Source organism: Engystomops pustulosus, chromosome 1 (genome assembly GCF_040894005.1).
Source record: "Engystomops pustulosus chromosome 1, aEngPut4.maternal, whole genome shotgun sequence".
NCBI lineage: Eukaryota > Metazoa > Chordata > Amphibia > Anura > Leptodactylidae > Engystomops > Engystomops pustulosus.
In genome coordinates, this window is record NC_092411.1 from 143,253,505 (window position 1) to 143,280,624 (window position 27,120).

The window sequence follows — 27,120 nt, forward strand, 5'->3', positions numbered from 1 at the left end:
ATAAGGAGAGAGGACAGGCTATTGCTAGCCTTACAACACAGGGCAATGCTATTATTTCCTAGGAAGCAAAGGTCCATAGCAGAGCCACCACCGATTTTTAAAGAAATGTATTTTATTTTTTCAATGTATATATCAAACTATAAGAATCATTCACAAAATGCTGTGATTTGCAAATTTCAAAATCTGCTTACAAAACATAGTGATTGCCATGCGTTTGTCACAGCCTCACAAGCAACAGCACTTTCACCCATTTAGATATGACAACTGTAGTACAGCAACTCGATCTGACATGCCACTGAATAGATTGTTACAAAAAGGATCCAAAACCCTGTGCAATTGACTTTTACATAGAACATGTATTGGTAAGGTAAAAGGTGAGTGGAGAAAAACTGTTGGATAACGGGCAGGCTTTATATTCTATTAGCATTTCGTTCTAGTATTGTAATTTTCTATTGCTTCTTCTGTGACCGATTCATCCGCCTCGATGTCTCTCTTAACAGTCTTGCCTTCAAGGTCAAAGATCTCTTCAGGAGGGAAGCCGCGTGGCTCGGCTACCTTCACTGTCAACATGTTGAGAGTTATCACAGTGCCTGCAGGGATTTTTGTTTTTGCCACTACAGATTTACCAAGCTAAAGGAGACATAAAAAAAACAATATTATGTGAGCAAGTAGAAGGGTTTCTAGATATAGCCATTCTAATTTCTTATGCCAACTACTACTACTTCTGCACAGTATATGTTGTCAACGTTCTGTGGTGGCCATTGGAGGCAATGGGGACGGATGAAAGGTATTGCATCCCTCTCCGGGCCTCCAATGAGCAAACGTTCAGGAAGGTCTCCAGTGATAACAGTGCATTCAAGTTCACCGACATCACTGGCTGTTGGTCGACGATGGTAACTCCTCCTGCTTTTTGGAGAGAGGGCGATTTACAGGATGACGTATCCCGCTGTAGGAGCACACAGTGGGATAAGTCTTAGCCCATGGTATTCTTGCAACAGAGCTGAAAAAAGTGATAATGAACCTAGCCTACCCCTGCTGTTATTCCATTGTATAGAATAAGTAGTGTGGCATCAGCGGTATACAACAACTGTGTATTTAAAGCATTATATCAATGGTGTTCTATGACACGCTCTTTCAGTCCTCAAGTGAGGACTAAGGAGAGCTTTTATAAAGAGACAACATATCTATCCAATTAGCCAATTAACATGTCAATCATTCCAGTGAAGTGTCTACAGTCGCTCCTCAGGAGTAGTGGATACTCCTTGAGAAAGCATCATTTGTGAAACTTTACTTCTCAACAAAATCAACATGTAATGCCAAGTTACATTTTGTCTTACATGCCTTGTGCCTGAAGCGGCAGCCAGAACCTTGCTGGCATCTTACAAGCTGTTGACCTCATGTCTTTCAGTAAAACATTGCTTGTTTAGTGAATGCATAGTGACTGTAAGCTATTGTGAGCAGGGCCATCATTCCCATTATTCCATATAACTGTTTGTACTCTGTATTATTTTATTTGTATATTTCCCCTATTAATTGTAAAGCGCAACGGAATTTGATGGCGCTATATAAAGATTATTATTATATTATTAATATAATGGCGTAGTGGAGTGTCGCACGCAATAGACATACCGCAGAACAGAAAGGTACATCATTTTGTTTGATCACTGCCAAAGTAGTGCTGAACAAGCATCTAGCAGAATTCATTGGATGGATATGAAGAACATGGGGGGATATGCTATCCATGATGCCTGCCAAAAAAGTGAAAACCTTGTGACATATAAGACTGTCTAGTTTATGTAGTGTCAATTTTAGTTGGTCTCAAAGTGCTTACATAATGGACAGAAAATATGGCGCAGTTTAAGGCTACATGCACATGTCCGCAAGACCAGATATGTGCCATAAGCTCGATGCACCCAGCAGCGAAGAGGCAACACCCCAGGACTTGGCAAAAACTTGTTGACAGGGAGCCAGGTAATCATTATCAGGGGACATTACGGGAATAGTGGGGAGCAGAGCTGTGAATCCAGGTGTCATGTAATGTACTCTGCAGTGCCTATTCCCACCCATCACCAGTGAAATTCTGCCTTCTGGTGACATGTTCCCTTTAATCCCTCTACAAGCGTCTATTACGCATGTAAAGGCATTTTTACGCCTGAAAAAAGTCCCAAGCAGATAAATCTGTCTGAGCCAGGAGTTGCAGCCCATGTTTCCTCGATGCCAGTCTAGTAGGAGTGTGTGCATCGCAGATTCTTAATGCAGAGGCCAGGACTTCCTGTCCTGTACCAGTCGTATTCCATGCCTGCATTGCTTTTGTATCTTTGGGCTGTCAACTATTTCTTGACCCTTTATTCATAGTTTACGGTTGAAAAAAGACACATGTCCATCAAGTTCAACCAAGGAAGGGAAGAAATTGGATGAGGAAGGGATTTAAGGGAAACAATTCTATAGAACATTACACCATCAATGTTTAGTGTACCCCTCTCCCCCAAGTAAGTTAATATTTTCTCTACTTGACAGTTTTTCTATTGTCAGATAGTGGTCTCTGTGCGATGTGCATTCTCTTCGCTGCAGCAAACAAATTTTTCTTTTTTGTGCAAGTAACAATTGGATTATCAATGGAGCCTGGGACTAAAGTAAAGCATCCAGAGACTTCAACAGAGGTTACAGTTGGCAGAGGTGTCCTACTAACTATGGGGTGCCCTTAAATAGAGGGCCCTCTGTGTATGCCTAGGATTTATTTATATGTAATACTGAAAATTTCATACTCCTCCTTGGCTAAAAATACTCCTCCAAAGAATTATTTTATTCTTCTAGAAAAATGTTAATGCAACCTTTTTGTGACGAACAGCACTCTCATTGTAACAACTGTTAGGAAACGCCCTATAATCTCAAGATCTTGAAAAGCAAGCAGGACATTTGATTCTTTGGTTAAATATAATTTGACATTAGCCGAATATTTTATATGAAACACAGGTAAAATAATCTATTTAGAAGTCTACTTATGAGTTCTTTTTTTCCAAGAATTCTACTATAACTTAACAAAACAGAAGTATGGGAAAATACATTAAAAAAAATTTGGAAAAAAATATATATGACTAACGTCCCGGAATACAAATTACAGGGAGGAGGAGACGGAAAAGCTTTGCAGTCTCACTTTCTGGTCACCCACTAAATATAATGACTTCATACAAGTCAAGCCATCTCCCTGTCCAATGTCGAATTTTATTGCCATGCATATTACCAAAATACCCTAGTCTTAATACTGTACGTTAAAAATTATCACCATCTAGTCCACACAAATCCATAATCTCTGTGTGATTTTGATTTTATACTGTGGAATAGGGCAGTCAACCTCACTTTTCACATGACAACACATTGGGTTACATTTATCCAGGAGTGGTCACTGCCAAGTCTGCATATAAAGTGTGGCCCAATGATTACAGATTAGTATTATTTCCCTCATTGTATTGTGGCAACCTCTTTATCATACTGGATTATTGGAAAAGAAACTTACATTTAAAAGGGGATGTCCCCTAAGCCCCACTCGTAAGGAGAAAAGGAGCATGCTAGATTTTTTTTAATACATATATTACATAAACACTTCGAACTCAAAGTGGTGAGATTTATCAGAAGTGTCTGAAAGCTAAACTGTTCTATTGTATCATGACAACCAATCAGCTCAGCTTTTACTTGCTAGGCTATAGAGCTATAATTGGTTGCCGTGAGCAACTAGAACAGTTTTGGCCTCAAACAATTCTGATAAAACTTACTCCTCCCCCTGAATGCCAAGTTTTGGTTTATATGTTAAAAGGGACACCCAACTACAATGACATGACGCATACTTCAAGAATAAAAACCAATACATAGAAAGTTACCTTGTTGAGACAAGGCATTTCACATGGAAGGAGGCGTTTTACTGAAGATCCCATTGACTTCTCTACTAGCCTTATGGATCTGACTAGGTCAGCTAATTCATTTGGTTCCAGAGAGGCCTGATGGTCAGTTCCTTTCCAAGTTTTGTCTAGAGTTACATGACGCTCAACCACTTTGGCACCCAGTGCTATGGCAGCGACTGTAATAGCAATACCATTTTCATGGCCAGAATAACCAATTGGGATGTCTGGAAAGGCAGACTTAAATTCCTAAAAGAAAAAAACAAATCACAAACCTGAGGTTAGTTATATAAGAAAACGACCATTATAATAAAAGTACTTCATTTTACTTTAACCTTTTTTTACGTGACTATATTAATATTTTAATATTTTAAAATGTGTTGATGTGAACAAATGTTGAAAGCATAACTGTAAAGTTATAGTGATTTTACCAAATTATTATATGTAATTCCCCCTCCGAAAACAAACAGAAGAAGATTTTATAGAATCTTGGTTGATTGAACGCCTTGGTTGAATTGAGTTGGATCATGTATAAAGCATGTCTGACTGAACTCGGATCCGTGCTCTAGGAACCGGCCGCTCCTTGCAGTAGAGCTGGATAACAGTTCTCTTCCCTATCATTACTGTACATGTATTCTAAGAATAGTTAGTTGCATTCCTTATAAAAGCATAAACATGAAGACAGTGTGGAAAAAGAACTATCTGAAAAAAATCTATAAAAGCCATTTTCCTAAATAATTACCATCATGTCCATTGAGAAGTTTTCCAGTTTCAACTAATACATTTTATGTACAGTATAGCAAAAATAAATCCTGTATGAATTCCTCTTTGTTTCTAGATCACTGCTTACTGTCATTCTGTAGGAGCTTTTGTTTAGGAGTAAAAATCTGGCCCTCGTCACGTCCCTTATTTAATGGCTTGTTACAGTGACAGCACAGTAATGAGACCTTTGTCCGGTAACCACCATGCACCTGTGGGATATCACATGACAATGGAGAAATTCTTATCCTCCTGAATTACAGCAAGCAGAGATCTGGAAATCAGATCTAGGAGCTGATACAGAAAGTATATATACAAATTGTATTGCTTCATTACATAAAGATACCTTTTTTGCCAAAACTGAGCAACCCATTTAAGTTAATACCCCCTGCCTGTGCTCCAGCATCGATTTATAGCACCTAGGGGCCAGAGTTGGGTTGAAATTGAAATAAAATGTGAACAGTATACACAATTGCATGTTCACAAAGTACAGGAAAACAGTTAAAGCAAATACATCATTTAGTAATCCCTTTGCTTATAACCACTAAACAATATATTTATAGGTACAGGGTTGAAATACTAAAATTAATAACTGCAGGGTATGCAGGTTCCATCTGAAACTGTAATTCCTTCTCTATCACCACCACTTCATCTTCTGACCAAGTCTTTCTTCTTTTGGCTCCATTGAAGATTTCATGGACATGTAACTGTCTGCTGTGATGACCCTAGTGCTATAGATAGGTCACCGTTGTGGTCACCGAATTGTTGCAATAGTCACACATTTTGGTTGGATTTTCAATGCTTATTGAGTTAGAGTTGTCCACACAGCCTCCAGTATGGCACAACACTCGCTCACAACCCTGAATGACTGAAAGTCTCCTTTCACTGGCCTCAATGAAACATAGCCTTATCAGTGAAGTAGACTTCCATCAATGTCTCGTTTAATATATGTAACAGGATTATATCAGGTCAGAAGTCAGTACCATGTTTATAACCGAGACGCACACATAGGGATTCAAGATAAAAAAAAAAAAATCACAGTGGTCACAGAGGTTACAGTGCGCAGGAAGGTCTAGGGTCGTCGGGTATCCTTAAGTAGGGGACTGCCTGTATATGCAGTTTACAGAGTGTAGATTACAAGTGGAGTACTACAAGCTTGTGCCGGATTAATGGGGAAAAAAGTTAGTCCACACTAATCCTTTCTGCTCTTGATGTGATGGTAAATAATTCAAACTGTAATTTGTTTATATTAGCTGTACACACACTCCTCGACACCCCCTAAGTGGCTCTAGGGGATTCCAGGACCTTTGATGGTTCTAGCTTCTCAATGGAAATCATAGGAGCAGTGTTCTGGTCTCATGGGATCAGTCTGAATCTCTGGATTCTGTTGAGACCAGACATGACCCACTTCCTATGGTCCCATTATAAGTTCTGTATATCTGCTTTTCCAAGACTGCCAAAACAAACTCATTTGCCTCGTTGCCACGATCCCAGATATGCATTTGGCCTTGAGCTGGGATGGACCAACAAATCATAAGTGGCATATTGGTTAGATAAGTTACTGGTTTTTATAGCTTTATGGGGCTCATTTACTTAACAGGTCACTAGAATTCACTAAAAGTGCATTGTCCGTCCACAATGCAGCGTGCGGCTATTCGCCAAGTTTGTGCGGCTGAAATCATGAATGTGTCGCTTCTCCGCTCAGGTACGACAGGTTCACCATCTTTTTTGTGGTGCAATTTAAACATAGGGCTTGGGAAACAATTTAAAAGTTAAATTCCGAAGCTGTCGGACCATCCAACGGCACGCCCCCTAATTTGTGTTGCATGGAAGCCAGCGCAACTGTGCCACAATAGGTCAGCGTGCGCCACAATTGCATACTGGGAAAGACAGAGCATGCTATATCTTTTCTCCATGCATGGTACAGTGCCACACGTGTGGTCAGCCTACCAGCAATGGGTTCCATAGTCGTCTATGGGGGCGTATATCCAGCTGCAAGATATATACAGCAGCCTTAGTCTGAGGGAGTTGGGACATGTGGGATGCACTGATGAACAAGACAAAAACTGACATGTGCCCCCTTATGCTGTATATTGCCATGTTTTCATCTTAGTATCCAAAAAAAGAGAGATGAGGAGGTCAATTAAAGTTAACTTTACTCCTTTACACCAGGTCCAAAAATTAAAACTTGTAAATGATTAGTAGTAGCTCTGTAAGCTGCGCATATTGGATTTATTGTTCTTGTCATTTATTATAGAGGTTTTTTTTATTAAACTTCTCTGTAACCTATACCTGCTTAGTTCATAAGAAAAGGAAAATCAATCCTCTTCTTAGAGATATCTACCATGAAGCATACCTGTATTACACGTAGATTGACATCTTCTGGGAGAAGGGGGTATGCACTTGTACACTGGAGAAAACAGAAGTTTGGATTTATTGGTTTTACAAGCTCGTAAACACGGCGCATGGTATCCATTGACTGCATGCCACTCGATATCACCATTGGTCGACCTAGAAAGAAACAGAAGGTTTACATTAAAAGCTGCACTTGTAATGAAAAAGTGACATTAACTCCTTATGGACTCCTTTTTTCTCCTTTTTTAAAGAGATGCATAATGGGCTTGTTATCTGCAGAACAAATAGACCTTACCATGTCCTCATCATTTAAGATTTTGTGCAATCTACAGGAAAGCTGGTAAAAAAAAATCCAAAAAGTGGAGGAAATGCAAAAGCAATAACCAATAGTTATAGTAAAAACCAATAGTTGCACCATTTTCTTGCAGGCTGTGCATTTACAGCTTACATAGTTTATATAGATTACCATATAAACTGCCCAAAAATAAGCCGAGGCCCCTAATTTTACCACTGATACAATGCCTACAAGTAGTATTCAACCCCCTGCAGATTTAGCAGGTTTGATAAGAAGCAAATAAGTTAGAGCCTTCCAACTTCAAACAAGAGCAGGATTTATTAACAGATGCATAAATCTTACAAACCAAAAAGTTATGTTGCTCAGTTAAATTTTAATAAATTTTAAACATAAAAGTATGGGTCAATTATTTTTCAACCCCTCAAGCCAACAGAATTCTGTTTGGTTCCCCTAAAGTATTAAGAAGTAGTTCAGGCACAAAGAACAAAGAGCTTCACATGTTTGGATTAATTATCTGTTTTTCCAGCCTTTTCTGACTATTTAAGACCCTCCCCAAACTTGTGAACAGCACTCATACATGGTCAACATGGGAAAGACAAAGGAGCATTCCAAGGCCATTAGAGACAAGATCGTGGAGGGTCACAAGGCTGGCAAGGGGTACAAAACCCTTTCCAAGGAGTTGGGCCTACCTGTCTCCACTGTTGGGAGCATCATGCGGAAGTGGAAGGCTTATGGAACTACTGTTAGCCTTCCATGGCCTGGACAGCCTTTGAAAGTTTCCTCCCGTGCCGAGGCCAGGGTTGTCCGAAGAGTCAAGGCTAACCCAAGGACAACAAGGAAGGAGCTCCGGGAAGATCTCATGGCAGTGGGGACATTGGTTTCAGTCAATACCATAAGTAACGTACTCCCCCGCAATGGTCTCCGTTCCAGACGAGCACGTAAGGAACCTTTACTTTCAAAGCGTCATGTCAAGGCTCGTTTAGTTTGCTCATGATCACTTAGAGGACTCTGAGACAGACTGGTTCAAGGTTCTCTGGTCTGATGAGACCAAGATCGAGATCTTTGGTGCCAACCACACATGTGACGTTTGGAGACTGGATGGCACTGCATACGACCCCAAGAATACCATCCCTACAGTCAAGCATGGTGGTGTGGGGCTGCTTCTCAGCCAAGGGGCCTGGCCATCTGGTCCGCATCCATGGGAAGATGGATAGCACGGCCTACATGGAGATTTTGGCCAAGAACCTCCGCTCCTCCATCAAGGATCTTAAGATGCGTCCTCATTTCATCTTCCAACAAGACAATGACCCAAAGCACACAGCCAAGAAAACCAAGGCCTGGTTCAAGATGGGAAAAATCAAGGTGTTGCAGCGGCCTAGTCAGTCTCCTGACCTTAACCCAATCGAAAACTTGTGGAAGGAGCTCAAGATTAAAGTCCACATGAGACACCCAAAGAACCTAGATAACTTGGAGAAGATCTGCATGGAGGAGTGGGCCAAGATAACTCCAGAGACCTGTGACGGCCTGATCAAGTCTTATAAAAGACGATTATTAGCTGTAATTGCAAACAAGGGTTATTCCACAAAATAATTGACCCACACTTTTATGCAGCCCCCCCTATTAAAAAAATGCCCTGCAGCCCCCCCTATTAAAAAAATGCCCTGCAGCGCCCCCCATGAAAAAAAATGCCCTGCAGCGCCCCCCATGAAATAAAATGCCCTGCAGTGCCCCCCATAAAAGAAAATGCCCTGCAGTGCCCCCCATGAAAGAAAATGCCCTGCAGTGCCCCCCATGAAAGAAAATGCCCTGCAGCCCCCCCCATGAAAGAAAATGCCCTGCAGCCCCGTTTAATGAAATGCCCTGCAGCCCCGTTTAATGAAATGCCCTGCAGCCCCGTTTAATGAAATGCCCTGCAGCCCCGTTTAATGAAATGCCCTGCAGCCCCGTTTAATGAAATGCCCTGCAGCCCCGTTTAATGAAATGCCCTGCAGCCCCGTTTAATGAAATGCCCTGCAGCCCCGTTTAATGAAATGCCCTGCAGCCCCGTTTAATGAAATGCCCTGAAGCCCCGTTTAATGAAATGTCATGCATGCTTTATGCATGAGCTGAATACCCATGCCAAAGAAAAAAAAAAAGTATATGGATCAGGCAGATTTATAGCACTCAGTGCTCACTTGCCGTTGACCTTTGGGGCACTAAGCTGTGTACCATGGGACTGCCTGTGGCCAGAGAAAAACACATGGTTGTGCATGGTTAGCCCTAAAGTTTTGACATGACAATACACAAGATGTTAATCTGTTGTGTGACTATTCCCCAATGGTTCAAAGCTGGAAATAATCACTATACCATGATCCATTTCAGATGTCATGACTGTTGTTCGAGCTGACAAGAAGAATTTATCCAAAGAATATGTATATACAGTGAATATTAGAGACATTGTTCTAGGCTGCTGCATGGTGCTGGGGCTATTCAGAAATTGACAGAGTTTCTTTATTCAAATGACCTGTTGGGGTCAACGGGTATATTACACTCACGGATGTTTAATATATCGTACAGCATTTGCCTTTGTTATTGAACAGTGGATCATAATGTATGTAACATGACTATTGAGTGCTTTTTGGTTATTTTTCTCCTATCTACTCTGAATCTTTAGCCTAGATGTGCTCTAGTAAAAGACCTATTGCACCAATATGGCAAACACAAGATTTATGCTCCTACATCTAGAGGTAGTGTGGGAGTCCAAAGAACCAATTAGTCTTCAAGAATGACAGATGCTAAGTGGGAGGTCATCAGCCGCTTACATTTCTCTAGTCAACGTCTTATACAGGGTTTTCCCAAAAGAATCACTAATCACATATACCGTATATACTAGAGTACAAGCTGACCCGAGTATAAGCCGAGATCCCTAATTTTAACATAAAAAATTGCAAAAACCTGTAGCAGATAGCCTGCCAGCCTGAGCTTCTATCACATACAGAGATGTTTGATACAAAATCTCACAGCACGTCAAGTGTGGAAAGGTGGGATGAATTTGGCTTCATACTGCTCCTATGTACAAGACTATAACTACTATAACACTGCCCCCATGTACAAGTATATAACTACTATAACACTGCGTGTAAAATGAGAAAATCCCGACACTCTGGCAAAGCAAAGGAAGGTGGCTTTCTTGAATGGTAAAATTCTTCTTTATTCAACAAATCTTTAAAACACACAAAGCATATAAATGGTCCACTTGACCCTATACCACTTTAACACTGCCCCCTATGTACAGGAATATAACTACTATAATACTGCCCCCTATGCCCGGGTAGAAAAGGAAGGGGGAGAGAACCTTCCTCCCCTATACATAAGGCAAGCAGCTGCCCAGCTGGTTCATAGTGCGGAGAAATACTGTGCTCACAGTGACTGGGCTTCATAGACCTCTATAAGGGCCATGATACGGCTGTGTGCATGTGGCTATAACACTTTAAATTCACTTATAAATTTAAAAAAAAAAAAAAAAAACATACTATGGTGTGCTGAGCTGTGTAAGTGGTCTTTTTTAGTGTGTAGAGCTGTGATTTTTATAGTTGCCGTTTTGGTGGAATATTTGTGAACTGGGGTCTATTCTATAAGAATGCAAGTTGTATATATTGTACAATGAAGGGAACCACCTACCTTTCTGGGCAGTTTTCTTTATATAGGGGAGATTATTGGTGTCTCCTGACCCCACTTTAAAGAAAGGTACCTCAAGCTCATGTAGAAACTCTACTGCCATCTACAATAAAAGTAACAAATAAGACATTTTCCACAAAAAAAAAAAAAAAAATGAATTCAAAACAATACAAATTATGAGGCAGATCAATATAATTACTATGACCTGAATATACAAAGAACTTTAAATTATATTATTATAAAGCAGAATGAATATTAAAGGCCTACACGCTGCCACATCATAAGTAAACACAGCATCATGCCAGTCATACTTTTCCAGTTTTCCACTGTCATTTTATCTTTAGAGAACCAGGAGGGCCATGCTTTGTCTTTCTTATACAAGGGTGACAATTATTGTGTAACGGCACATCAATGGGTGCATGGGCACACCCAGCCACGACTCTACAACACATAGATCAGTGAATTTTCTGTACAATATGGTATGTCTGCAAAGCTCGTTATACTATACATAATGCTATAGTTCTATACAAAATGCTTCTTTACTTGTGGGGAGATTTGGGATCAAATTCTGACTCTCTAGAATAGGTACCTTTCAAAACTATTTTTAATTTTAGAGATTTTAGGGTTGCATTCCTAATATTTACTGTAACCAGTGTTAACTCCATTCCCATCAGCCACAGTCTTACCTCATCCATTCCAGAGGCTGTGAAGTAGATTCCTATTTCCTTTGCATATTTTTGCAGTTCCCGGTACTGATCATGATTGAACTCCAGATGGCGCTTGTGTTCTCCGTACGTCTTTCCCCAAGAATGTGGTGAGGTATATGGTCGTTCTAAGGCTTTTTTATTAAATTTGTATTCTAGCTCGCTTTTCTGGAACTTGGCACAGTCAGCACCGCACTCCTACAAGAATATTAAACCATCAGGTCACTAAAACAGCTCATACAATTCATGGATAATAGTGCAAGCGTGCAAGATGGCGAAGGATCAAAAGGATACAAAATGATTCAGACCTCCAGTAGAAGCTGTAGAAATTATTCAACAGGTTACACTTCCCCATTATAGCAGTGATCAGCACAGCATACCACTCCACACATAAAATCCAATAGTATCGGTGAGGTTATGTATTCCATCATTTTTTTTTTCATATTTTTTATGTATATGTATTCCACATTTTTTCCAATATGACAGATAATGGAAGAAATGAGGGTTGCAGTGGGCTAGACATGTTTTTCGTAGGCTGAAATTGGGTTCATAGCTTAAAAAGAGGTCTCAAATGCAATATAATACTATCATAAACTGCAAGACAAGGCTAGCAGGCGCATTCAACTTCTCCACCAGACATGTAGCATTACTCTATACCTGGTAGATACCCATGACAATCTGCATGTTGTACATATAGGTTTGCCATGGTGCACACTGAATCTGCTCCGCAGACCATAGATTTAGGCGAGTTTGTCTGAGGATGGCATTTCTGTCAGCATTGTGTGTCTCAGAATGGTGGTTTTTAGTGTGACACACCAGAATGTCCCCAACGCCCCCCAGGTTCAAAGCAGTGGGTAAAAAGGAACCCATATCATGGGAAAATATAATCTCATATTCAAGCAGCATGCTATACTACACAGAATTTTCATGGCGACAGATTTTCTTCAAACCCACAGAAATAACTGCTGTGGGTCTAAAACCTGCAGAGCAAGTCACATTTTAGACCATTTCCAAATCTCTGCAACCTTTAAAAAAAAAGGTACCAGTCCAAATTCTTGGAATTTTCTTTCTAGCCCCCATTTTAAACCAATGAATGCAATTATTTTTCTATCTCCACTGTCAGATTAGTGGAGCCTAGCTATCTTCTCCAGCCCAGGACCACCCATCTGATAATTTTGACATTGATTTTCTGGCAAATAGAGGAGGCGAGAGAAAATTTCATCTATGAAAAAAGCTGAATGGCTCCCATTAAAGAATGTAAAGAGTTGGAGTTAATGGAGGCAGTAAAATGTCCTGCTTCTGAACACGGTGGTGCATCAGCTGGGGGAAGTTCACAACAGCTTACTACCACAGCACTGAAAGGCTCAGGTCACAACTGCGTCAGCGTTTTGTGTCACACCCTCCAATTTAGGAGAGCAGAACGGAAGCGAAGAATAAAAGTGGAACGTAAAGTCTTCCATTCTGCATAGACTTCAATTTGTGGAAGGTTACACTTCCATTAATAACAGCCGAAAAAAAGTGATGTGAATTTTTCTCCACCGCTAATAACAGAAACATTGTACAGAACATGCCGAAGGCAAGCGTAAACGTAACCTTATTTGTCTGAAATTGAACATTATTTTTAGATTCTCCCCTTCAACTGACCTATGCATCCAACATTTATATAAAATGACCATTACCTGCTCATCATATTAGATAACACATGAAGAAAATCCAATTTTTGCCCTAATAGAACCTTCTTCTCCACAGCCACTTCATTAGCTCATGGATTTGCATGCTGACTGTGCTACACCCACTCAGTAAGCAGGATTTCAAGCGTCTGCATAAAATTAATTACAGATGGTTTCATAACACAACAGGACATCCTTACTTTCTAAGGCTATAGGCCAAGAAAAAAAAATCATAAAAAAAAAATTGGCAAAATAATATAACCGCTTATTCAGAATGTTTTCCGAGCAGCAATCATATGATACAACCCACTTGTATCAGGGTACATTTTGGTTATTATTCCTCTATATAGAGGAGGAAACTAATTTGTTTTCATGTTTTTTTTCTTTTCTTTAGTCACATTAATTATGTGTTAAATACACAGTCATATATACTTGTACCTGAAATATGATAAGCCAGTAACCCCTCTAAATTACAGGGAAATTAGTAACTAGAATTAAAAGCAAATATACCACTGGATTATAGCTGTATAGCTCCCTTAAAAAGAAATCAACCATAAAAATTAAGCAGGATAAACCAGGAGCACGGTGATTGTGGTATATTTTCTCAAAATCAACTTTTAAAATTATGCTAATAAACCAAAAAGGCTCCAGGGGCATTACCAGAAGTGTAGTTTCACAGGCTGTTACACTGTGCAGAGGGGGGGGGGGACGTGCTCTTGCACAGTGCAAAAGCCTGTGAAGCAACAGGCTCTGACAATTCCCACAGAGTCTTTCAAGCTTATTAGCAGGATTTAAAAAGCATGATCGCATGATTGGGGTGTTAATATTCAAGGTTTTACACTCTTTCGGAAAGACAGGGCAAATAGGAGGGGAGGTGGTGTATGTCTGTATGTCAGAAGAGACTTAAAAGCGGTTGTGAATGAGTCAGTGGTCTCAGAGTGTGAGGAGGCTGAAACTTTGTGGGTTGAAATTCAAAGCCAGGAGAGCTTTGAGAAAATTATTTTTGGTGCAATATATAGACCCCCTAACATCTCTGAGGAAATAGAGGGTCACCTATATAAACAGATGGAGCGGGCTGCACAGGAGGGGACCGTAGTGATAATGGGAGACTTTAACTTTCCAAATATAAATTGGGGTCAGGGCTTGTCTTCATCTGTGAAGGGGAGACATTTTATGAATATTCTTCAGGATAATTTTATGGTGCAGCTTGTAGAAGATCCCACAAGAGGTGACGCATTGTTGGACCTTGTGATTTCTAACAATGAGGAGATTGTCCAAAATGTTAGTACCCGGGAACCCCTTGGGAACAGCGATCATAATAAAATTATTTTCCTCTTAAACTTTAAAAAGTAGAAACAGGTGGGAAAATCGAATACAGGATATAGACTGGGATCAGATACTGTCACATGGTGATACTAATGTTAAATGGGAGAAATTCAAATCTATCCTGGGATTTTATACTTCTAAATTTATTCCAATAGGTAACAAGTATAGACGGGCTAGATTACACCCTGCGTGGCTTACAGCTACAGTTAAAAGGACAATTAAAGAGAAAAAGAGGGCATTTAAAAAATATAAATCTGACGGGTCACCTGAGGCTTTCAATACTTACCAAAATCTGTAAAAAGGGAATCAAATCAGCCAAAATACAAAATGAAAGACAGGTGGCTAAAGATAGCAAAACAAATCCCAAGAAATTTTTTAGGTATATCAATGCAAAAAAAAAAAAAAAAATGGTTCAGAACAGGTTGGACCCCTTTATTCTGAAAATGGGGCATCAGTGACTGGAGACCAAGAGAAGGCGGAGTTACTTAATAGTTTTTTTAGCTCCGTTTATACAATAGAAGACAGAACTTCTGACTTGGGTGGTGCCAGTGCGGTCATGGACCCTGTAATATACTAGACTGGCTAAATGTAGACATTATCCAATCTAAGCCAAATAAAATTAATGGGGCAGATTTATGAAGTGTTTGAAAGTCAGAATATTTCTAGTTGCCCATGGCAACCAATCACAGTTCCCCTTTAAAATATTAATGAGCACTGGTAAAATGAAAGCTGAGCTGTGATTGGGTGCCATGGGCAACTAGAAATGTTCTGACTTTCAGACAGCTTGATAAATCTGACCCAATGTGTACAAAGCTCCTGCACCAGATGGGTTACACCCCAGAATTCTTAAAGAACTCAGTTCTGTTATTGCTGTACCACTGTCTAAAATCTTCAGGGATTCCGTAATGTCTGGTGTGGCGCAAGGCAAATGTGGTGCCAATATATAAAAAGGGCTCTAGAACTTCGCCAGGCAATTACAGGCCTGTAAGCTTAACTTCCATTGTGGGGAAAGTATTGGAAGGGTTAGTAAAAGACTACATACTGGAGTATGGGGTTTACTAAGAATAGAAGTTGTCAAACTAACCTTATCTGCTTCTATGAAGAGGTGAGCAGACGCCTGGATGGAGGAGCAGCTGTGGATATTGTGTTCTTGGACTTTGCAAAGGCATTTGACACTGTTCCTCATAGAAGCCTGATGGGTAAAATTAGGGCTATTGGTTTGGCAGAAATAATTTGCAATTGGATTGAAAACTGGCTGAAGGATCGTATCCAAAGAGTTGTGGTCAATGATTCCTACTCGGAATGGTCACCAGTTATGAGTGGTGTACCTCAGGGTTCTGTGCTTGGCCCACTACTATTTAATATATTTATTAATGATATAGAGGTAGGAATTAGTAGCACTGTGTCTATTTTTGCAGATGACACCAAACTGTGTAGTGTAATACAGTCTATGGAGGATGTTCATAGGCTGCAGGGTGACTTGGACAAACTGAATGTTTGGTCATCCACTTGGCAAATGAGGTTTAATGTGGATAAATGTAAGGTTATGCACCTGGGGGCCAATAATCCAAAGGCAAAATATGTCCTTGGGGGAGTAAATCTGGGAGAGTCCCTTGTTGAGAAGGACCTGGGGGTACTAGTAGAACATAAATTGAATAACAGCATGCAATGTCAATCAGCTGCCTCTAAAGCTAGTAGGATCTTGTCATGTATCAAAAGTGGTATGGACTCTCGTGATAGGGATGTAATATTACCACTATACAAGGCACTGGTTCGGCCACACCTGGAATATGCTGTCCAGTTCTGGGCACCGGTCCATAAAAAGGATGCCCTGGAGCTGGAGAGGGTTCAACGTAGATAAGGGGTATGGAGGGTCTTAGTTATGAGGAAAGATTAAAACAACTAGAATTATTTAGTCTGGAAAAGAGACGACTACGAGGGGACATGATTAATTTATATAAATATATGAATGGTCCATACAAGAAATATGGTGGTAAGTTGTTTCAGATTAAATCAAATCAAAAGACGAGAGGGCACTGTCTCCGTCTGGAGAAAACAAGGTTTGATCACCGGAGGCGACAGGCTTTTTTACTATGAGAACTGTCAATCTGTGGAATAGCCTGCCTCAGGCGCTGGTCACAGCAGGGACAGCTTCAAGAAGGGTCTAGATGTCTTTTTACACCTAAATAACATTGATTGTTATGTTATATAGAATTGTTTCCCCTAAATCCTTTCCTCATCCAATCCCTACCCTTCCTTGGTTGAACTTGATGGACAAGTGTCTTTTTTCAACCGTATAAACTATGAAACTATAAGGTTTATTTTAGCTGATTTTAGAAGGAAGGAGCTTATGGATAACAAATATGAAAAGATTACCACAATTACAGATCTGAAGTCCCCTAGTTTTCAGTGATTGATTTTGATGGTAGATTTCCTTTAAAAGGACATCTACCACCATGTTGAAGTATTATAAACCAAGCACTATGACATTTTAGCTTCTTATGCTCTTGTTTTTACACAAAAAGGGTTTTAAAAATAATGCAAATAAGCCAAAGGGCCTCCAGGCTTCATTGATATCTATGGGGGACACACCCCAGTATGTAAGAGTGCTTCGTTTACAATCCTTCATCCTGGTGGTAGATTTCCTTTTAATACAGGATGTGGATTCTTCGTCAGATGCCGGAAGGTAAGTGTAAAATGCAAAGGGATCGTTATAGTTTTCTGAGGTCTCCATTCCCAAGTGTCCTACAATGGCTGATGAGGCTGAGAGTCTTGCTGTACAGACCCTGGGTCCTGCAAATTACCTCTTACAAATCTTAAGTTACTAAGTGACTATGGTGGTTCTTGGGGTAGTCGTTAAGATTATTATCAACTCCCTTCCCCTCTCCCTGCAGGAGAAAAGTCTCCCAATGGAAATCGAGAAAGAAAAGAGTTAAAAAGGCTGAGAAAGAGAAACCCCAAAAAACACCATCCAAAACTAGGTCTAGTCTGTCACACAAAAATGGATGTATCATATAAAAAGTCATTATAAAAAAAATTGTATTGACAAAAAATTAGGAGAAGAAAGGCCTACTTTAATGGATGATTTACATAGTCTCATTCATGAGGAGATGAAATCTTCTAATGGTCCAGAATCTGGTCCATCCTATAAAACACCTAGGGGAAACTCACCAGTATATTCGTTAATAGATTCAAAACAGCCATCATGGTCATATGAGAAAGAGAAAAGTAGAAGTCATGGTCATATGAACAGGAAATCTCTGTGTATCCTCAGGCTATGCGTGATTAAAATTCTTGTTTTCAAATAATGACTTCGAAGGTTTGATTAAAACTGTAAGAGATACGTTAAACATTGAAGAGGCGGTAATAGAAAAATTGGTAGTTGTTGAGTTATTTGGAGGCAGAAGACAGATTTGCCATTTGAGGATTCCACCAAACTTAAGGACGCTATGGATAGATGCCTACTTAAAAAAGCGTGGGGGACGTCTTTTGCAAATCTTAAGACACACTTTATAGCCACCTCAGTAGCAAGTACCCTCCAATTTTGGTTAGGTGAATTAGAAGAAGGTATAACCAGAAAGGTAATCTTAGACTCCTTTCCTTTATTAAAATTAAAGTGACTGCCTTTCTAGCTTATGCATCAGCAGAAACCATTACATTTGCAGCTAGAGAAGCAGCACTCAAACGCCACCAGAAGGGAACTATGGTTGACACAGTGGAGTGGAGACATATGGTCTAAACCAAAATTGTGCAGTCTTCCCTTCACAAGAGAATTCCTATTTGGCATAGAATTGGACGAAATCCTAGACATGGCTGTGGACAAGAAAAAAAGGATTCCTGGATCCGAAACAAGCTAAGAAACATCTTTTTCATGGTTTCAGACAAAATAAGGACGCTCCTAAAAGGAAACAACCATGGAAACAGGAGTACCGGAACAATTCTAGGGGTGGAAAGAACAAATCCTTCCTCTTCAGCTCCTCAATTTTATTTTATCCAGGCAATCCTCTGACACCTTGGAAAACCTTCTATGGGAAAATGTGATGAAATTACAGGACCTAGACGTTGTGAGACCAGTTCCTCAGGAAGAAAGAGGTACAGGATAATACTCTTCTCTATTTCTCATTAAAAAAACACCCAAAGGTACTTACAGACCAATAATAAATCTAAAAGTTTTTAAACCATTGGGTAGCTAACTACAAGTTCAAAATGGAGTTGATAAAAACAGAAACTCCAATTATATCAAAAGGATGAGTTTTATGCACCCTGGATCTCAAGGATGCCTATAAGAATGGTTTTCTGAAATGAACCCAGGACAGGAGATTCATTTACAATTTACTGCTTTGTCATTAGGTCTCTCTTCAGCTCCTCGGATCTTTACAAAAGTGATGACAGAAGTGGTAAAATACCTAAAGACAGAAGAAGACCTCATTGTCCCGTATCTGGTATGCAAGTCGATACGTTAATTGGAAGATGACAAACGACTAACAATAGAGGTCTTACAAAATCTGGGCTGGTTAATAAACGAGGAAAATTCAGATTTAGCCCCAGGTTATGTGAAAGAATTTTTGGGGGCGTCATTAAATTGTGACTCAGACCACTTATCTTCCTGAACAGAAATTGAAGACAATCCAAGGGAAAGTAAAGAATTTCCAGATGAAGAAAAACGATCTCGATCCTTGCGGCAATGAGCCTTCTGTGGACAATGACTTCCTGTACCCGGTGTGTGGCCTGGTGTCAGACCCCTTCAAGAGAAACGGGTCCCGTCAAATTAGGACAGTGACCATTGTTAGCTAAACAGGCATCTGGCCATTCGCAAGCTAGTGAAAGAATCCCTGAATTGGCAGAAGAACCCCATAACATTGGGGAAAGGAGTAGAATGGATCCAATGTCCCTCAATATCTATACAGTCAGATTGATTGGGGGGCCTTGTTTCTGGCAAAAATATTTCCAAGGTCTTTGGTCCCGGGAAATGCCATCGGCTCCGTCAAACTAAAAAGAGTTAACAGTAGTCTGGAACACACTAAAATATTGTTCAGAGGACCTGAGGAACAAGCATATAAAGGTTCTATTGGACAATGTGGCAACATTTGCCTATTTAAGGAAACAGGGAGGAACAAAGTCCTCGCATCTTCTAAAGATCTCTCAGCTGGACCGAAGAAAATGGTGGAGTTGTGGGTAGTAGGCAGGGTCAGCCCATAGGGATATTAAAACATTTAAAGCTAGACATATCTCTCACTCTCTTCTTACTGGCCCACTGGACGAACAGCAGTAAGGAACCAGGTCATGTTGTGTGTGCACATTTACATAACTGTCAGCAGTGAGTATGTATATATAATTACATAATTGTTGCCATATAGCAGTGGTGGTGAACCTATGGCACTGGTGCCAGAGGTGGCACTCAGAGCCCTTTCTGTGGGCACTCAGACCATTGTCCCAATTTCACCAAACAGGACCAAATCCACCAAATCTTCCTGCAGTCCCAAGCAACTTAAAAGATTCTGCTCTCAGAGTTATTTTAAAGCGACATTTCATTGGCTGTTTGAACTGTGGGAAAAGTGAGAAGCTGTGGATAGAACTGCAATATCTTTGGAGGTCATCCTGCTGGACCCTCCATTCTTCCTGGAGAGAAGCTACAATTATGGTCTGAATTTGCCCACCTTTTTCAACTGTATTGGTGGCCTTAGGAGAGCCAATACAATTGAATGATGTGGAAGAACAGGTAGCAATAAGTTACTTCTTGAAATGCCATGTTGGCACTTCACGGTAAATAAGTGGATTTGGGTTGTAGTTTGGGCACTCGGTCTCTAAAAGGTTCGCCATCACTGCCATATAGGATTTATGGATTTTTGCCCTCCACGTGTTATGGAGGAAAGTATTTTTAATATTATTTGTTTATACAGCACTATGCAAATACAAAAACTACAGAGATCTGGAACAAATGATAGGAGAGGTAAATACTTATCAGCTGTACTGTAGTGCTTTTGCATCCTCTACCTTTCCTGGCACAGCTGTGCTCCGGGTCCTGATGGCGGCACATACACTCACCGGCCACTTTATTAGGTACACCATGCTAGTAACGGGTTGCACCCCCTTTTGCCTTCAGAACTGCCTCAGTTCTTTGTGGCATAGATTCAACAAGGTGCTGGAAGCATTCCTCAGAGATTTTAATCCATATTGACATGATGGCATCACACAGTTGCCGCAGATTTGTCGGCTGCACATCCATGATGCGAATCTCCCGTTCCACCACATCCCAAAGATGCTCTATTGGATTGAGATCTGGTGACTGTGGAGGCCATTTGAGTACAGTGAACTCATTGTCATGTTCAAGAAACCAATCTGAGATGATTCCAGCTTTATGACATGGCGCATTATCCTGCTGAAAGTAGCCATCAGATGTTGGGTACATTGTGGTCATAAAGGGATGGACATGTTCAGCAACAATACTCAGGTAGGCTGTGGCGTTGCAACGATGCTCAATTGGTACCAAGGGGCCCAAAGAGTGCCAAGAAAATATTCCCCACACCATGACACCACCACCAGCCTGAACCGTTGATACAAGGCAGGATGGATCCATGCTTTCATGTTGTTGACGCCAAATTCTGACCCTACCATCCGAATGTCACAGCAGAAATGGAGACTCATCAGACCAGGCAACCATTTCCATGAGCTTGTGCAAATTGTAGCCTCAGTTTCCTGTTCTTAGCTGAAAGGAGTGGCACCCGGTGTGGTCTTCTGCTGCTGTAGCCCGTCTGCCTCAAAGTTCGATGTACTGTGCGTTCAGAGATGCTCTTCTGCCTACCTTGGTTGTAACGGGTGGCGATTTGAGTCACTGTTGCCTTTCTATCAGCTCGAACCAGTCTGCCCATTCTCCTCTGACCTCTGGCATCAACAAGGCATTTCCGCCCACAGAACTGCCGCTCACTGGATGTTTTTTCTTTTTCGGACCATTCTCTGTAAACCCTAGAGATGGTTGTGCGTGAAAATCCCAGTAGATCAGCAGTTTCTGAAATACTCAGATCAGCTCTTCTGGCACCAACAACCATGCCACGTCCAAAGGCACTCAAATCACCTTTCTTCCCCATACTGATGCTTGGTTTGAACTGCAGGAGATTTTCTTGACCATGTCTACATGCCTAAATGCACCATGCCATGTGATTGGCTGATTAGAAATTAGGTGTTAACGAGCAGTTGGACAGGTGTACCTAATAAAGTGGCCGGTGAGTGTACAACTAGCATGGGACAGAGCGGAGCAGCACATGGAGTAGAGAAGAAGCTGAAGTGTGGTGCAGAGAGCAGAAGAGGGGTGAGGAAAGGAGAGCATTTTGTGTCTGATCTGGAATTTTTTTTTTGTATTTCTTTGTCTGCTCTGGAGGTCTCCAGTATTATTGTCTACTCAGAGCACTCTCATTATTTTTGTTGTATGCTTTGGGGTCTCCATTATGCTATGAATGTACTATTTGGTTTCTAGGGTGGTATTTATTGCTATGCTGTGGTACAATTCTGGATGGGTTGACATTTTGTTGTTCACTCCTGGCCTAAATCCATGATCCGAAATAGAACAGAGATTTAAAGGACATTTCATAATTTTCCCAAATTCCTATGCATTGATTAACCCCTTAGGACGCAGCCATTTTGTAGCTTAAGGCTCAGTCCCATTTTTTTGTATTCGGACTTGTGTCGCATTATATGGTTATAACTTTTGAACACTGTTACTTATCAAAAGGATTAAGAGATTGTTTTTTCCTCACATGTTATACTTCATTTTAGTGGTACATTTTGGCTGATAAGTTTTGCATTTATTTACCAAAATTTTGAAATGTCTGGATAATTTATCTGATGTCATGCGGCTTACAAATCGAAAACCGATTTTGCGCATTTTCAGAATTGACTATTATGGGGATAAATACTGTTTTGAATGAAATTTTACATATTTAACATCAAAAAACCCCTATATAAATCAACCCATTTTCAAATATGCACTCCTCAACCTATCAGAAACAGCTTTTAGGAAGATCGTTAAACCCTTGAGATCTTCATAGTAATTGAATCAAAATGGAGGTGAAATTTTGAATGGTCAAATTGCGTTGGTTATACATTTATTTAGCCCTAAAATTTACACATTTCAAACAGATAAAAAGAGAAAACTCATCTTACATTTTGCTCTATAATTTCTCCCGAGTACAGAGACCCGCCACACGTGGCCGTGACTTGTTTTATGGGCGCACAGCGAGGCGCAGGAGGGAAGGAGAGCCCTGCAGCTGCCAGGATTTTAAATTTCATCATTGGCCCCTTTTGAAGGCTATAAAATTTTAGCTTTTTTGTTACTGGGGTCATGTGATGGCATTTTTTTTGCGGGATAAGATGCTTTTTCCAGTGTTACCATTTTGGGGTTGGCATACCCAAATGTTGAAAATTTAGGAACTTTTAGGGCAGCATCAATTACTATAGCCTAATAATCATGTTATCTTTATTGTATGGGTCCATACGACAACGGGGATACCATACTTGAATATTTTTTCTTACATTTTACTAAATTTGCCAAATAAATCCCCAACGCGGAGAGAAAAATCTATCATTTTTGCATTGCCGTCTTCCAAGTGGCATAACATTTTAACTTTTTTGGCTACAGAGCTGGGTGATGGCTTGTTTTTTTGTGGGGCATGTTGTACTTCGCAACAGTATCATTCTGGAGTACATGTTTTTTGATCACTTTTTATTGCATTTTTTGTGGGATTCAATAGGTTAAAAACCATAATTCTTGGTGGGTTTTTAAAAGTTTTTTAATGGCGTTCCTCATGCGGGTTCAATAATTATTTACTTTTTATTAAACGGGTTGTTATGTACATGGCGATACTATATATGTGGGGTTTGTGTTATGATTTAGACTTTTTAATATTTTCTATATGGTCTTATATGTCTCTTTACATGTTATGGGGATTATGGCCATTTTTATTGACTTATTGCTTTATATTTTTACCATTTCCACCATGGGACATCTGATTGCTTGTTCATGATAATACTCTGCAATACTGATGTATTGCAGGGTATTGGCTGTGTCAGCCTACGCACATGCATAGGCTGACACTGCGCCTTTAAAATAATGTCACTGATGCCATCTTTCAGGACTATGGATCAGCTATTGCATTGGGTCAATATTTTCGGTTTCAAATAATGGTTGTGTGATAGGGGGAATTGTCCTGCTTGAAAATTGCTGGCTGATGAGTGATGAACGCAAGGAAGGAACCACATGTTGTGGAAGGTCTGATATACAATTGCATTCACTCTGCCATTTAGCTGTATAAGAGGTCTAACTCCTGCTTCAGAAATCATTCCCCAAACCATGGCACATCCGCCACCACCTTTTACACAATTTGGGTTGAGTTTTTTTTCTGTCTGTTGACAAACATAGTATTTCCCATCAGATCCAAATAAATTAAACCAAAATTGATCACCAAAATTAACTTTGAACCACTTCCCCTCTGCACACACACAGAACTGGTCACTGCAAAGTGGGTTTTCACCTCAAATGTAAAAAAACACTGTGTACGCCGTGATAAATCTCCCCCCCCCCCCCATCTATTAATCCATGTATAAAAGGAAGTTCACACTTCAGAATCATTGATGCTACTGATGAAGGAGGCGGAAACATGTCTAGCCTGTTATTTTATGAAGTAGTGGTTCAGCTGATCCTACTTTCTTGAAAAATGGATTTCTGATACCATTATGCATATATTAGTATTGGAATACCTTTGACGTTGTTTGCCAGAAACATTGGACGCAAGCTGCCGATAATTATTAATCCTGTGCTGTGTCATTATTGTGCAACTTACTACACAATTATCCTACACAACACATACAGAGTACAACATATCCTGTGCCGGAATCATCTGTCATTTGAAACCTGCGGTGCGCCAACCTGGTCTAATACATATGCTCAAAGAGTGACGACACCAGCCGGACAATCTTTTTACCCAGAAGGGGTTAATGTTTTTAGCAACCTCGTTGACTATTTGTCAATCCCACTTGAAATCAATCCGTCCAGTTATAATCGACTTATAATCCATTGTGAACCAATTTATCCTGCTGTTGTGCAAATGCAATAGACAACAGCTGTAGAATTGAGAAAAACAACCACTATAAAAGGAGTGGTTCTGTAGGTGGTGATCATAGAACATTTCTGTTCTCATCCTTTTTGGTTGTTGTTTTGGTCACCTGCTTCATGTTGTCATTGCTCTCACCCCTAGAGTTAGCATGGGCAGCAACTACAACCCACAGAAGTGGCTCAAGTAGTACAACTCATCCAGGATGGGACAGCAAGGCGAGCTGTGGCAAGAAACTTAGTTGTGTCAGTACAATGTCCAGAGAATGGAGCAGGTACTATGATTGGCCGGTACACCCTTCTCATGGAGGGTATCAACCAAGCAGCAGCCCAATACCTGCTCCTTTCTGCAAGGAGAAACAGAAGGAGAGCCCTCAAAATGTCCTCCGGCAAACCACTAATATCCATGCGTCTGCTCAAACTATCAGAAACACACTCCAAGAGGGTGGTATGAGGGCCCCACTTCTAGCACAGCATTATTTTCTATTATGGAAAACCACTTAAAATGGAATCTCCCACCATGTAAACACAATATAATTCACAGCAGTATAGTTCAGAGCAGGAGGAGCTGAGCATATCAGTGTGTATACAGTTGTCAATCATCATTATGTCTACCCACTGGTCTCCTAGAATGAGCATAAATATTAAAGAATAAACAACAAGTTATACTGAATCTTTTCCCACGAAACTCCTGATATCAATCTACTAGCTCCTCCTACTATATAACATGCCAAATACACTGCATTTCAAGGTGCTAAATTGACTTAAAGGGATTCTCCCAGGAAGACAAGTTAGGTCCTATCCACAGGATAGGGCCTAACTTGCTGATCAGTGGGGGTCTCAATGCTGAGAACCCTGCAGATCGCGAAAACGAGGGCATGCATGACCGTTCTGCTCCATTAATCTCTATGGAGCTGACGGAGATCGCCGATCGCCTAACCATCGGATCAACTTATCTTTACTGGTAACAAGACTCACCACACACTACTGGCATGGAGTCAGTAATGTGAAATAAAGCGTTACAAAGTAATGAAATTATTCAGAATCCTGACAAAAGCATTTTTAGTGAAACCTATCCTTAGCTAAAAATGGTATTCCTGGTACAGGTTCCCATTAACGAGCTCCATTACAGTTACAGACTGCACTTGGTATAAAAACATGAGCTAATCACTCAGGCACTATGGGAGGGCACACAGGTCTTCTAACAATCAAAGTGGGCATCTGCTTGATGGAGAAGGTCTAGTAAGCAGCTGGCTGATGCATCACCCACTACACTTTGGCACAAATCTTGCAGCAATCTCTTCAATCCCACTCCCACCTCTCCTAACACCCACACTGGAGAAAAAGACATTTTAATTTGCTACCTTGTAGAAGACACAGGGCAAGATGCCTTCTGTTCACTGTGCCAACACAGTCCGATTGGTGGCACATTGCTGGTCCCTGGGGTAAGCCACAAAGCAGCCAGATGTAGGAGTGATACTAGACTTCATGGCAGGTCACCCATTCATCCAGACACTGGCACAGGGGGCACATACTGCAGAGGGGATGCCCACATGTGTGCTGCCATGGGCACACCCAACCATTAGAGAGCCAATACTTTACTTTTGCCATGTCACACATAGAGGATGCCATTCTCTTACCTTAACCATGCGGATCATCTTCTTGGCGATTTCGAGGTCTCCCTGATGATTCTGTCCTATCTCAGCTATGATGAAGCATGGGTGCTCGCCACCCACCATACGGCCTGGGCACAACTCGAACTCTAGCGGCATGGTGGCGGCAGTCTGCAGAAGGATACGAGTGTCAGATGAATGCGGAGACCGTGCTGTGATCTCTCCTGCAGCCTCTTCTGCCTGTCACTGACGTGTCTGCACCAGGGCCGCTCCCACAGCCAATCACGGGCCGTCCACACGAGGAAGCGCGGTCACCTGATACATCTGGGAAGAAGGGGCGGGCTGGAGCCTCCGTGACCACGCCTCAATTAATACTTCGTGCTGCCAGTCCCGCGAGTGGCCTGCAGGGTGCAGTGCTGAGTTCTTTGAGCTGGCTCGAGTCAGGAATAAAGATGCTCTTGGAAGGGATGACGTGCAGGTCACATGTCTTCAGCCCGTCACGTGACTTTCCTTCTTCCCTCCTCGCTCCCGCCAGTCTGCAGTAGTTGTTTATCTATCAGCCCCAAGGTTCACTGCTTCCCGCCCACGCGTACAGCCGAGCGTCACCGTCTTTTACCTACATTAAACTACCTAATTCTAGTAGGGTAGGAAACATCTAGTATTCCTTCTTTTATGTGACATCTTGTCCATTTAGCTATAAAAAAAATCTCAAAATTCATGTACAAAGTAGCTGAAGAGAACCTGAG

The 27,120-nt window shown here is 40.9% G+C and overlaps 1 protein-coding gene across 1 annotated transcript; it reads right to left on the bottom strand.

Annotated features, from left to right (window-relative positions):
• Window positions 1–91: 91 nt before the first annotated feature.
• NANS (N-acetylneuraminate synthase) lies at window positions 92–26,692 on the bottom strand. Its single transcript, XM_072155189.1, has 6 exons — window positions 26,402–26,692; window positions 11,646–11,861; window positions 10,963–11,062; window positions 7,009–7,163; window positions 3,876–4,142; window positions 92–630 (listed from the first exon to the last, which is right to left on the bottom strand). Exons 1-6 carry the CDS (start codon window positions 26,531–26,533, stop codon window positions 421–423), a joined length of 1,080 nt encoding a protein of 359 aa, XP_072011290.1. The 5' UTR covers window positions 26,534–26,692; the 3' UTR covers window positions 92–420.
• Window positions 26,693–27,120: the final 428 nt, after the last annotated feature.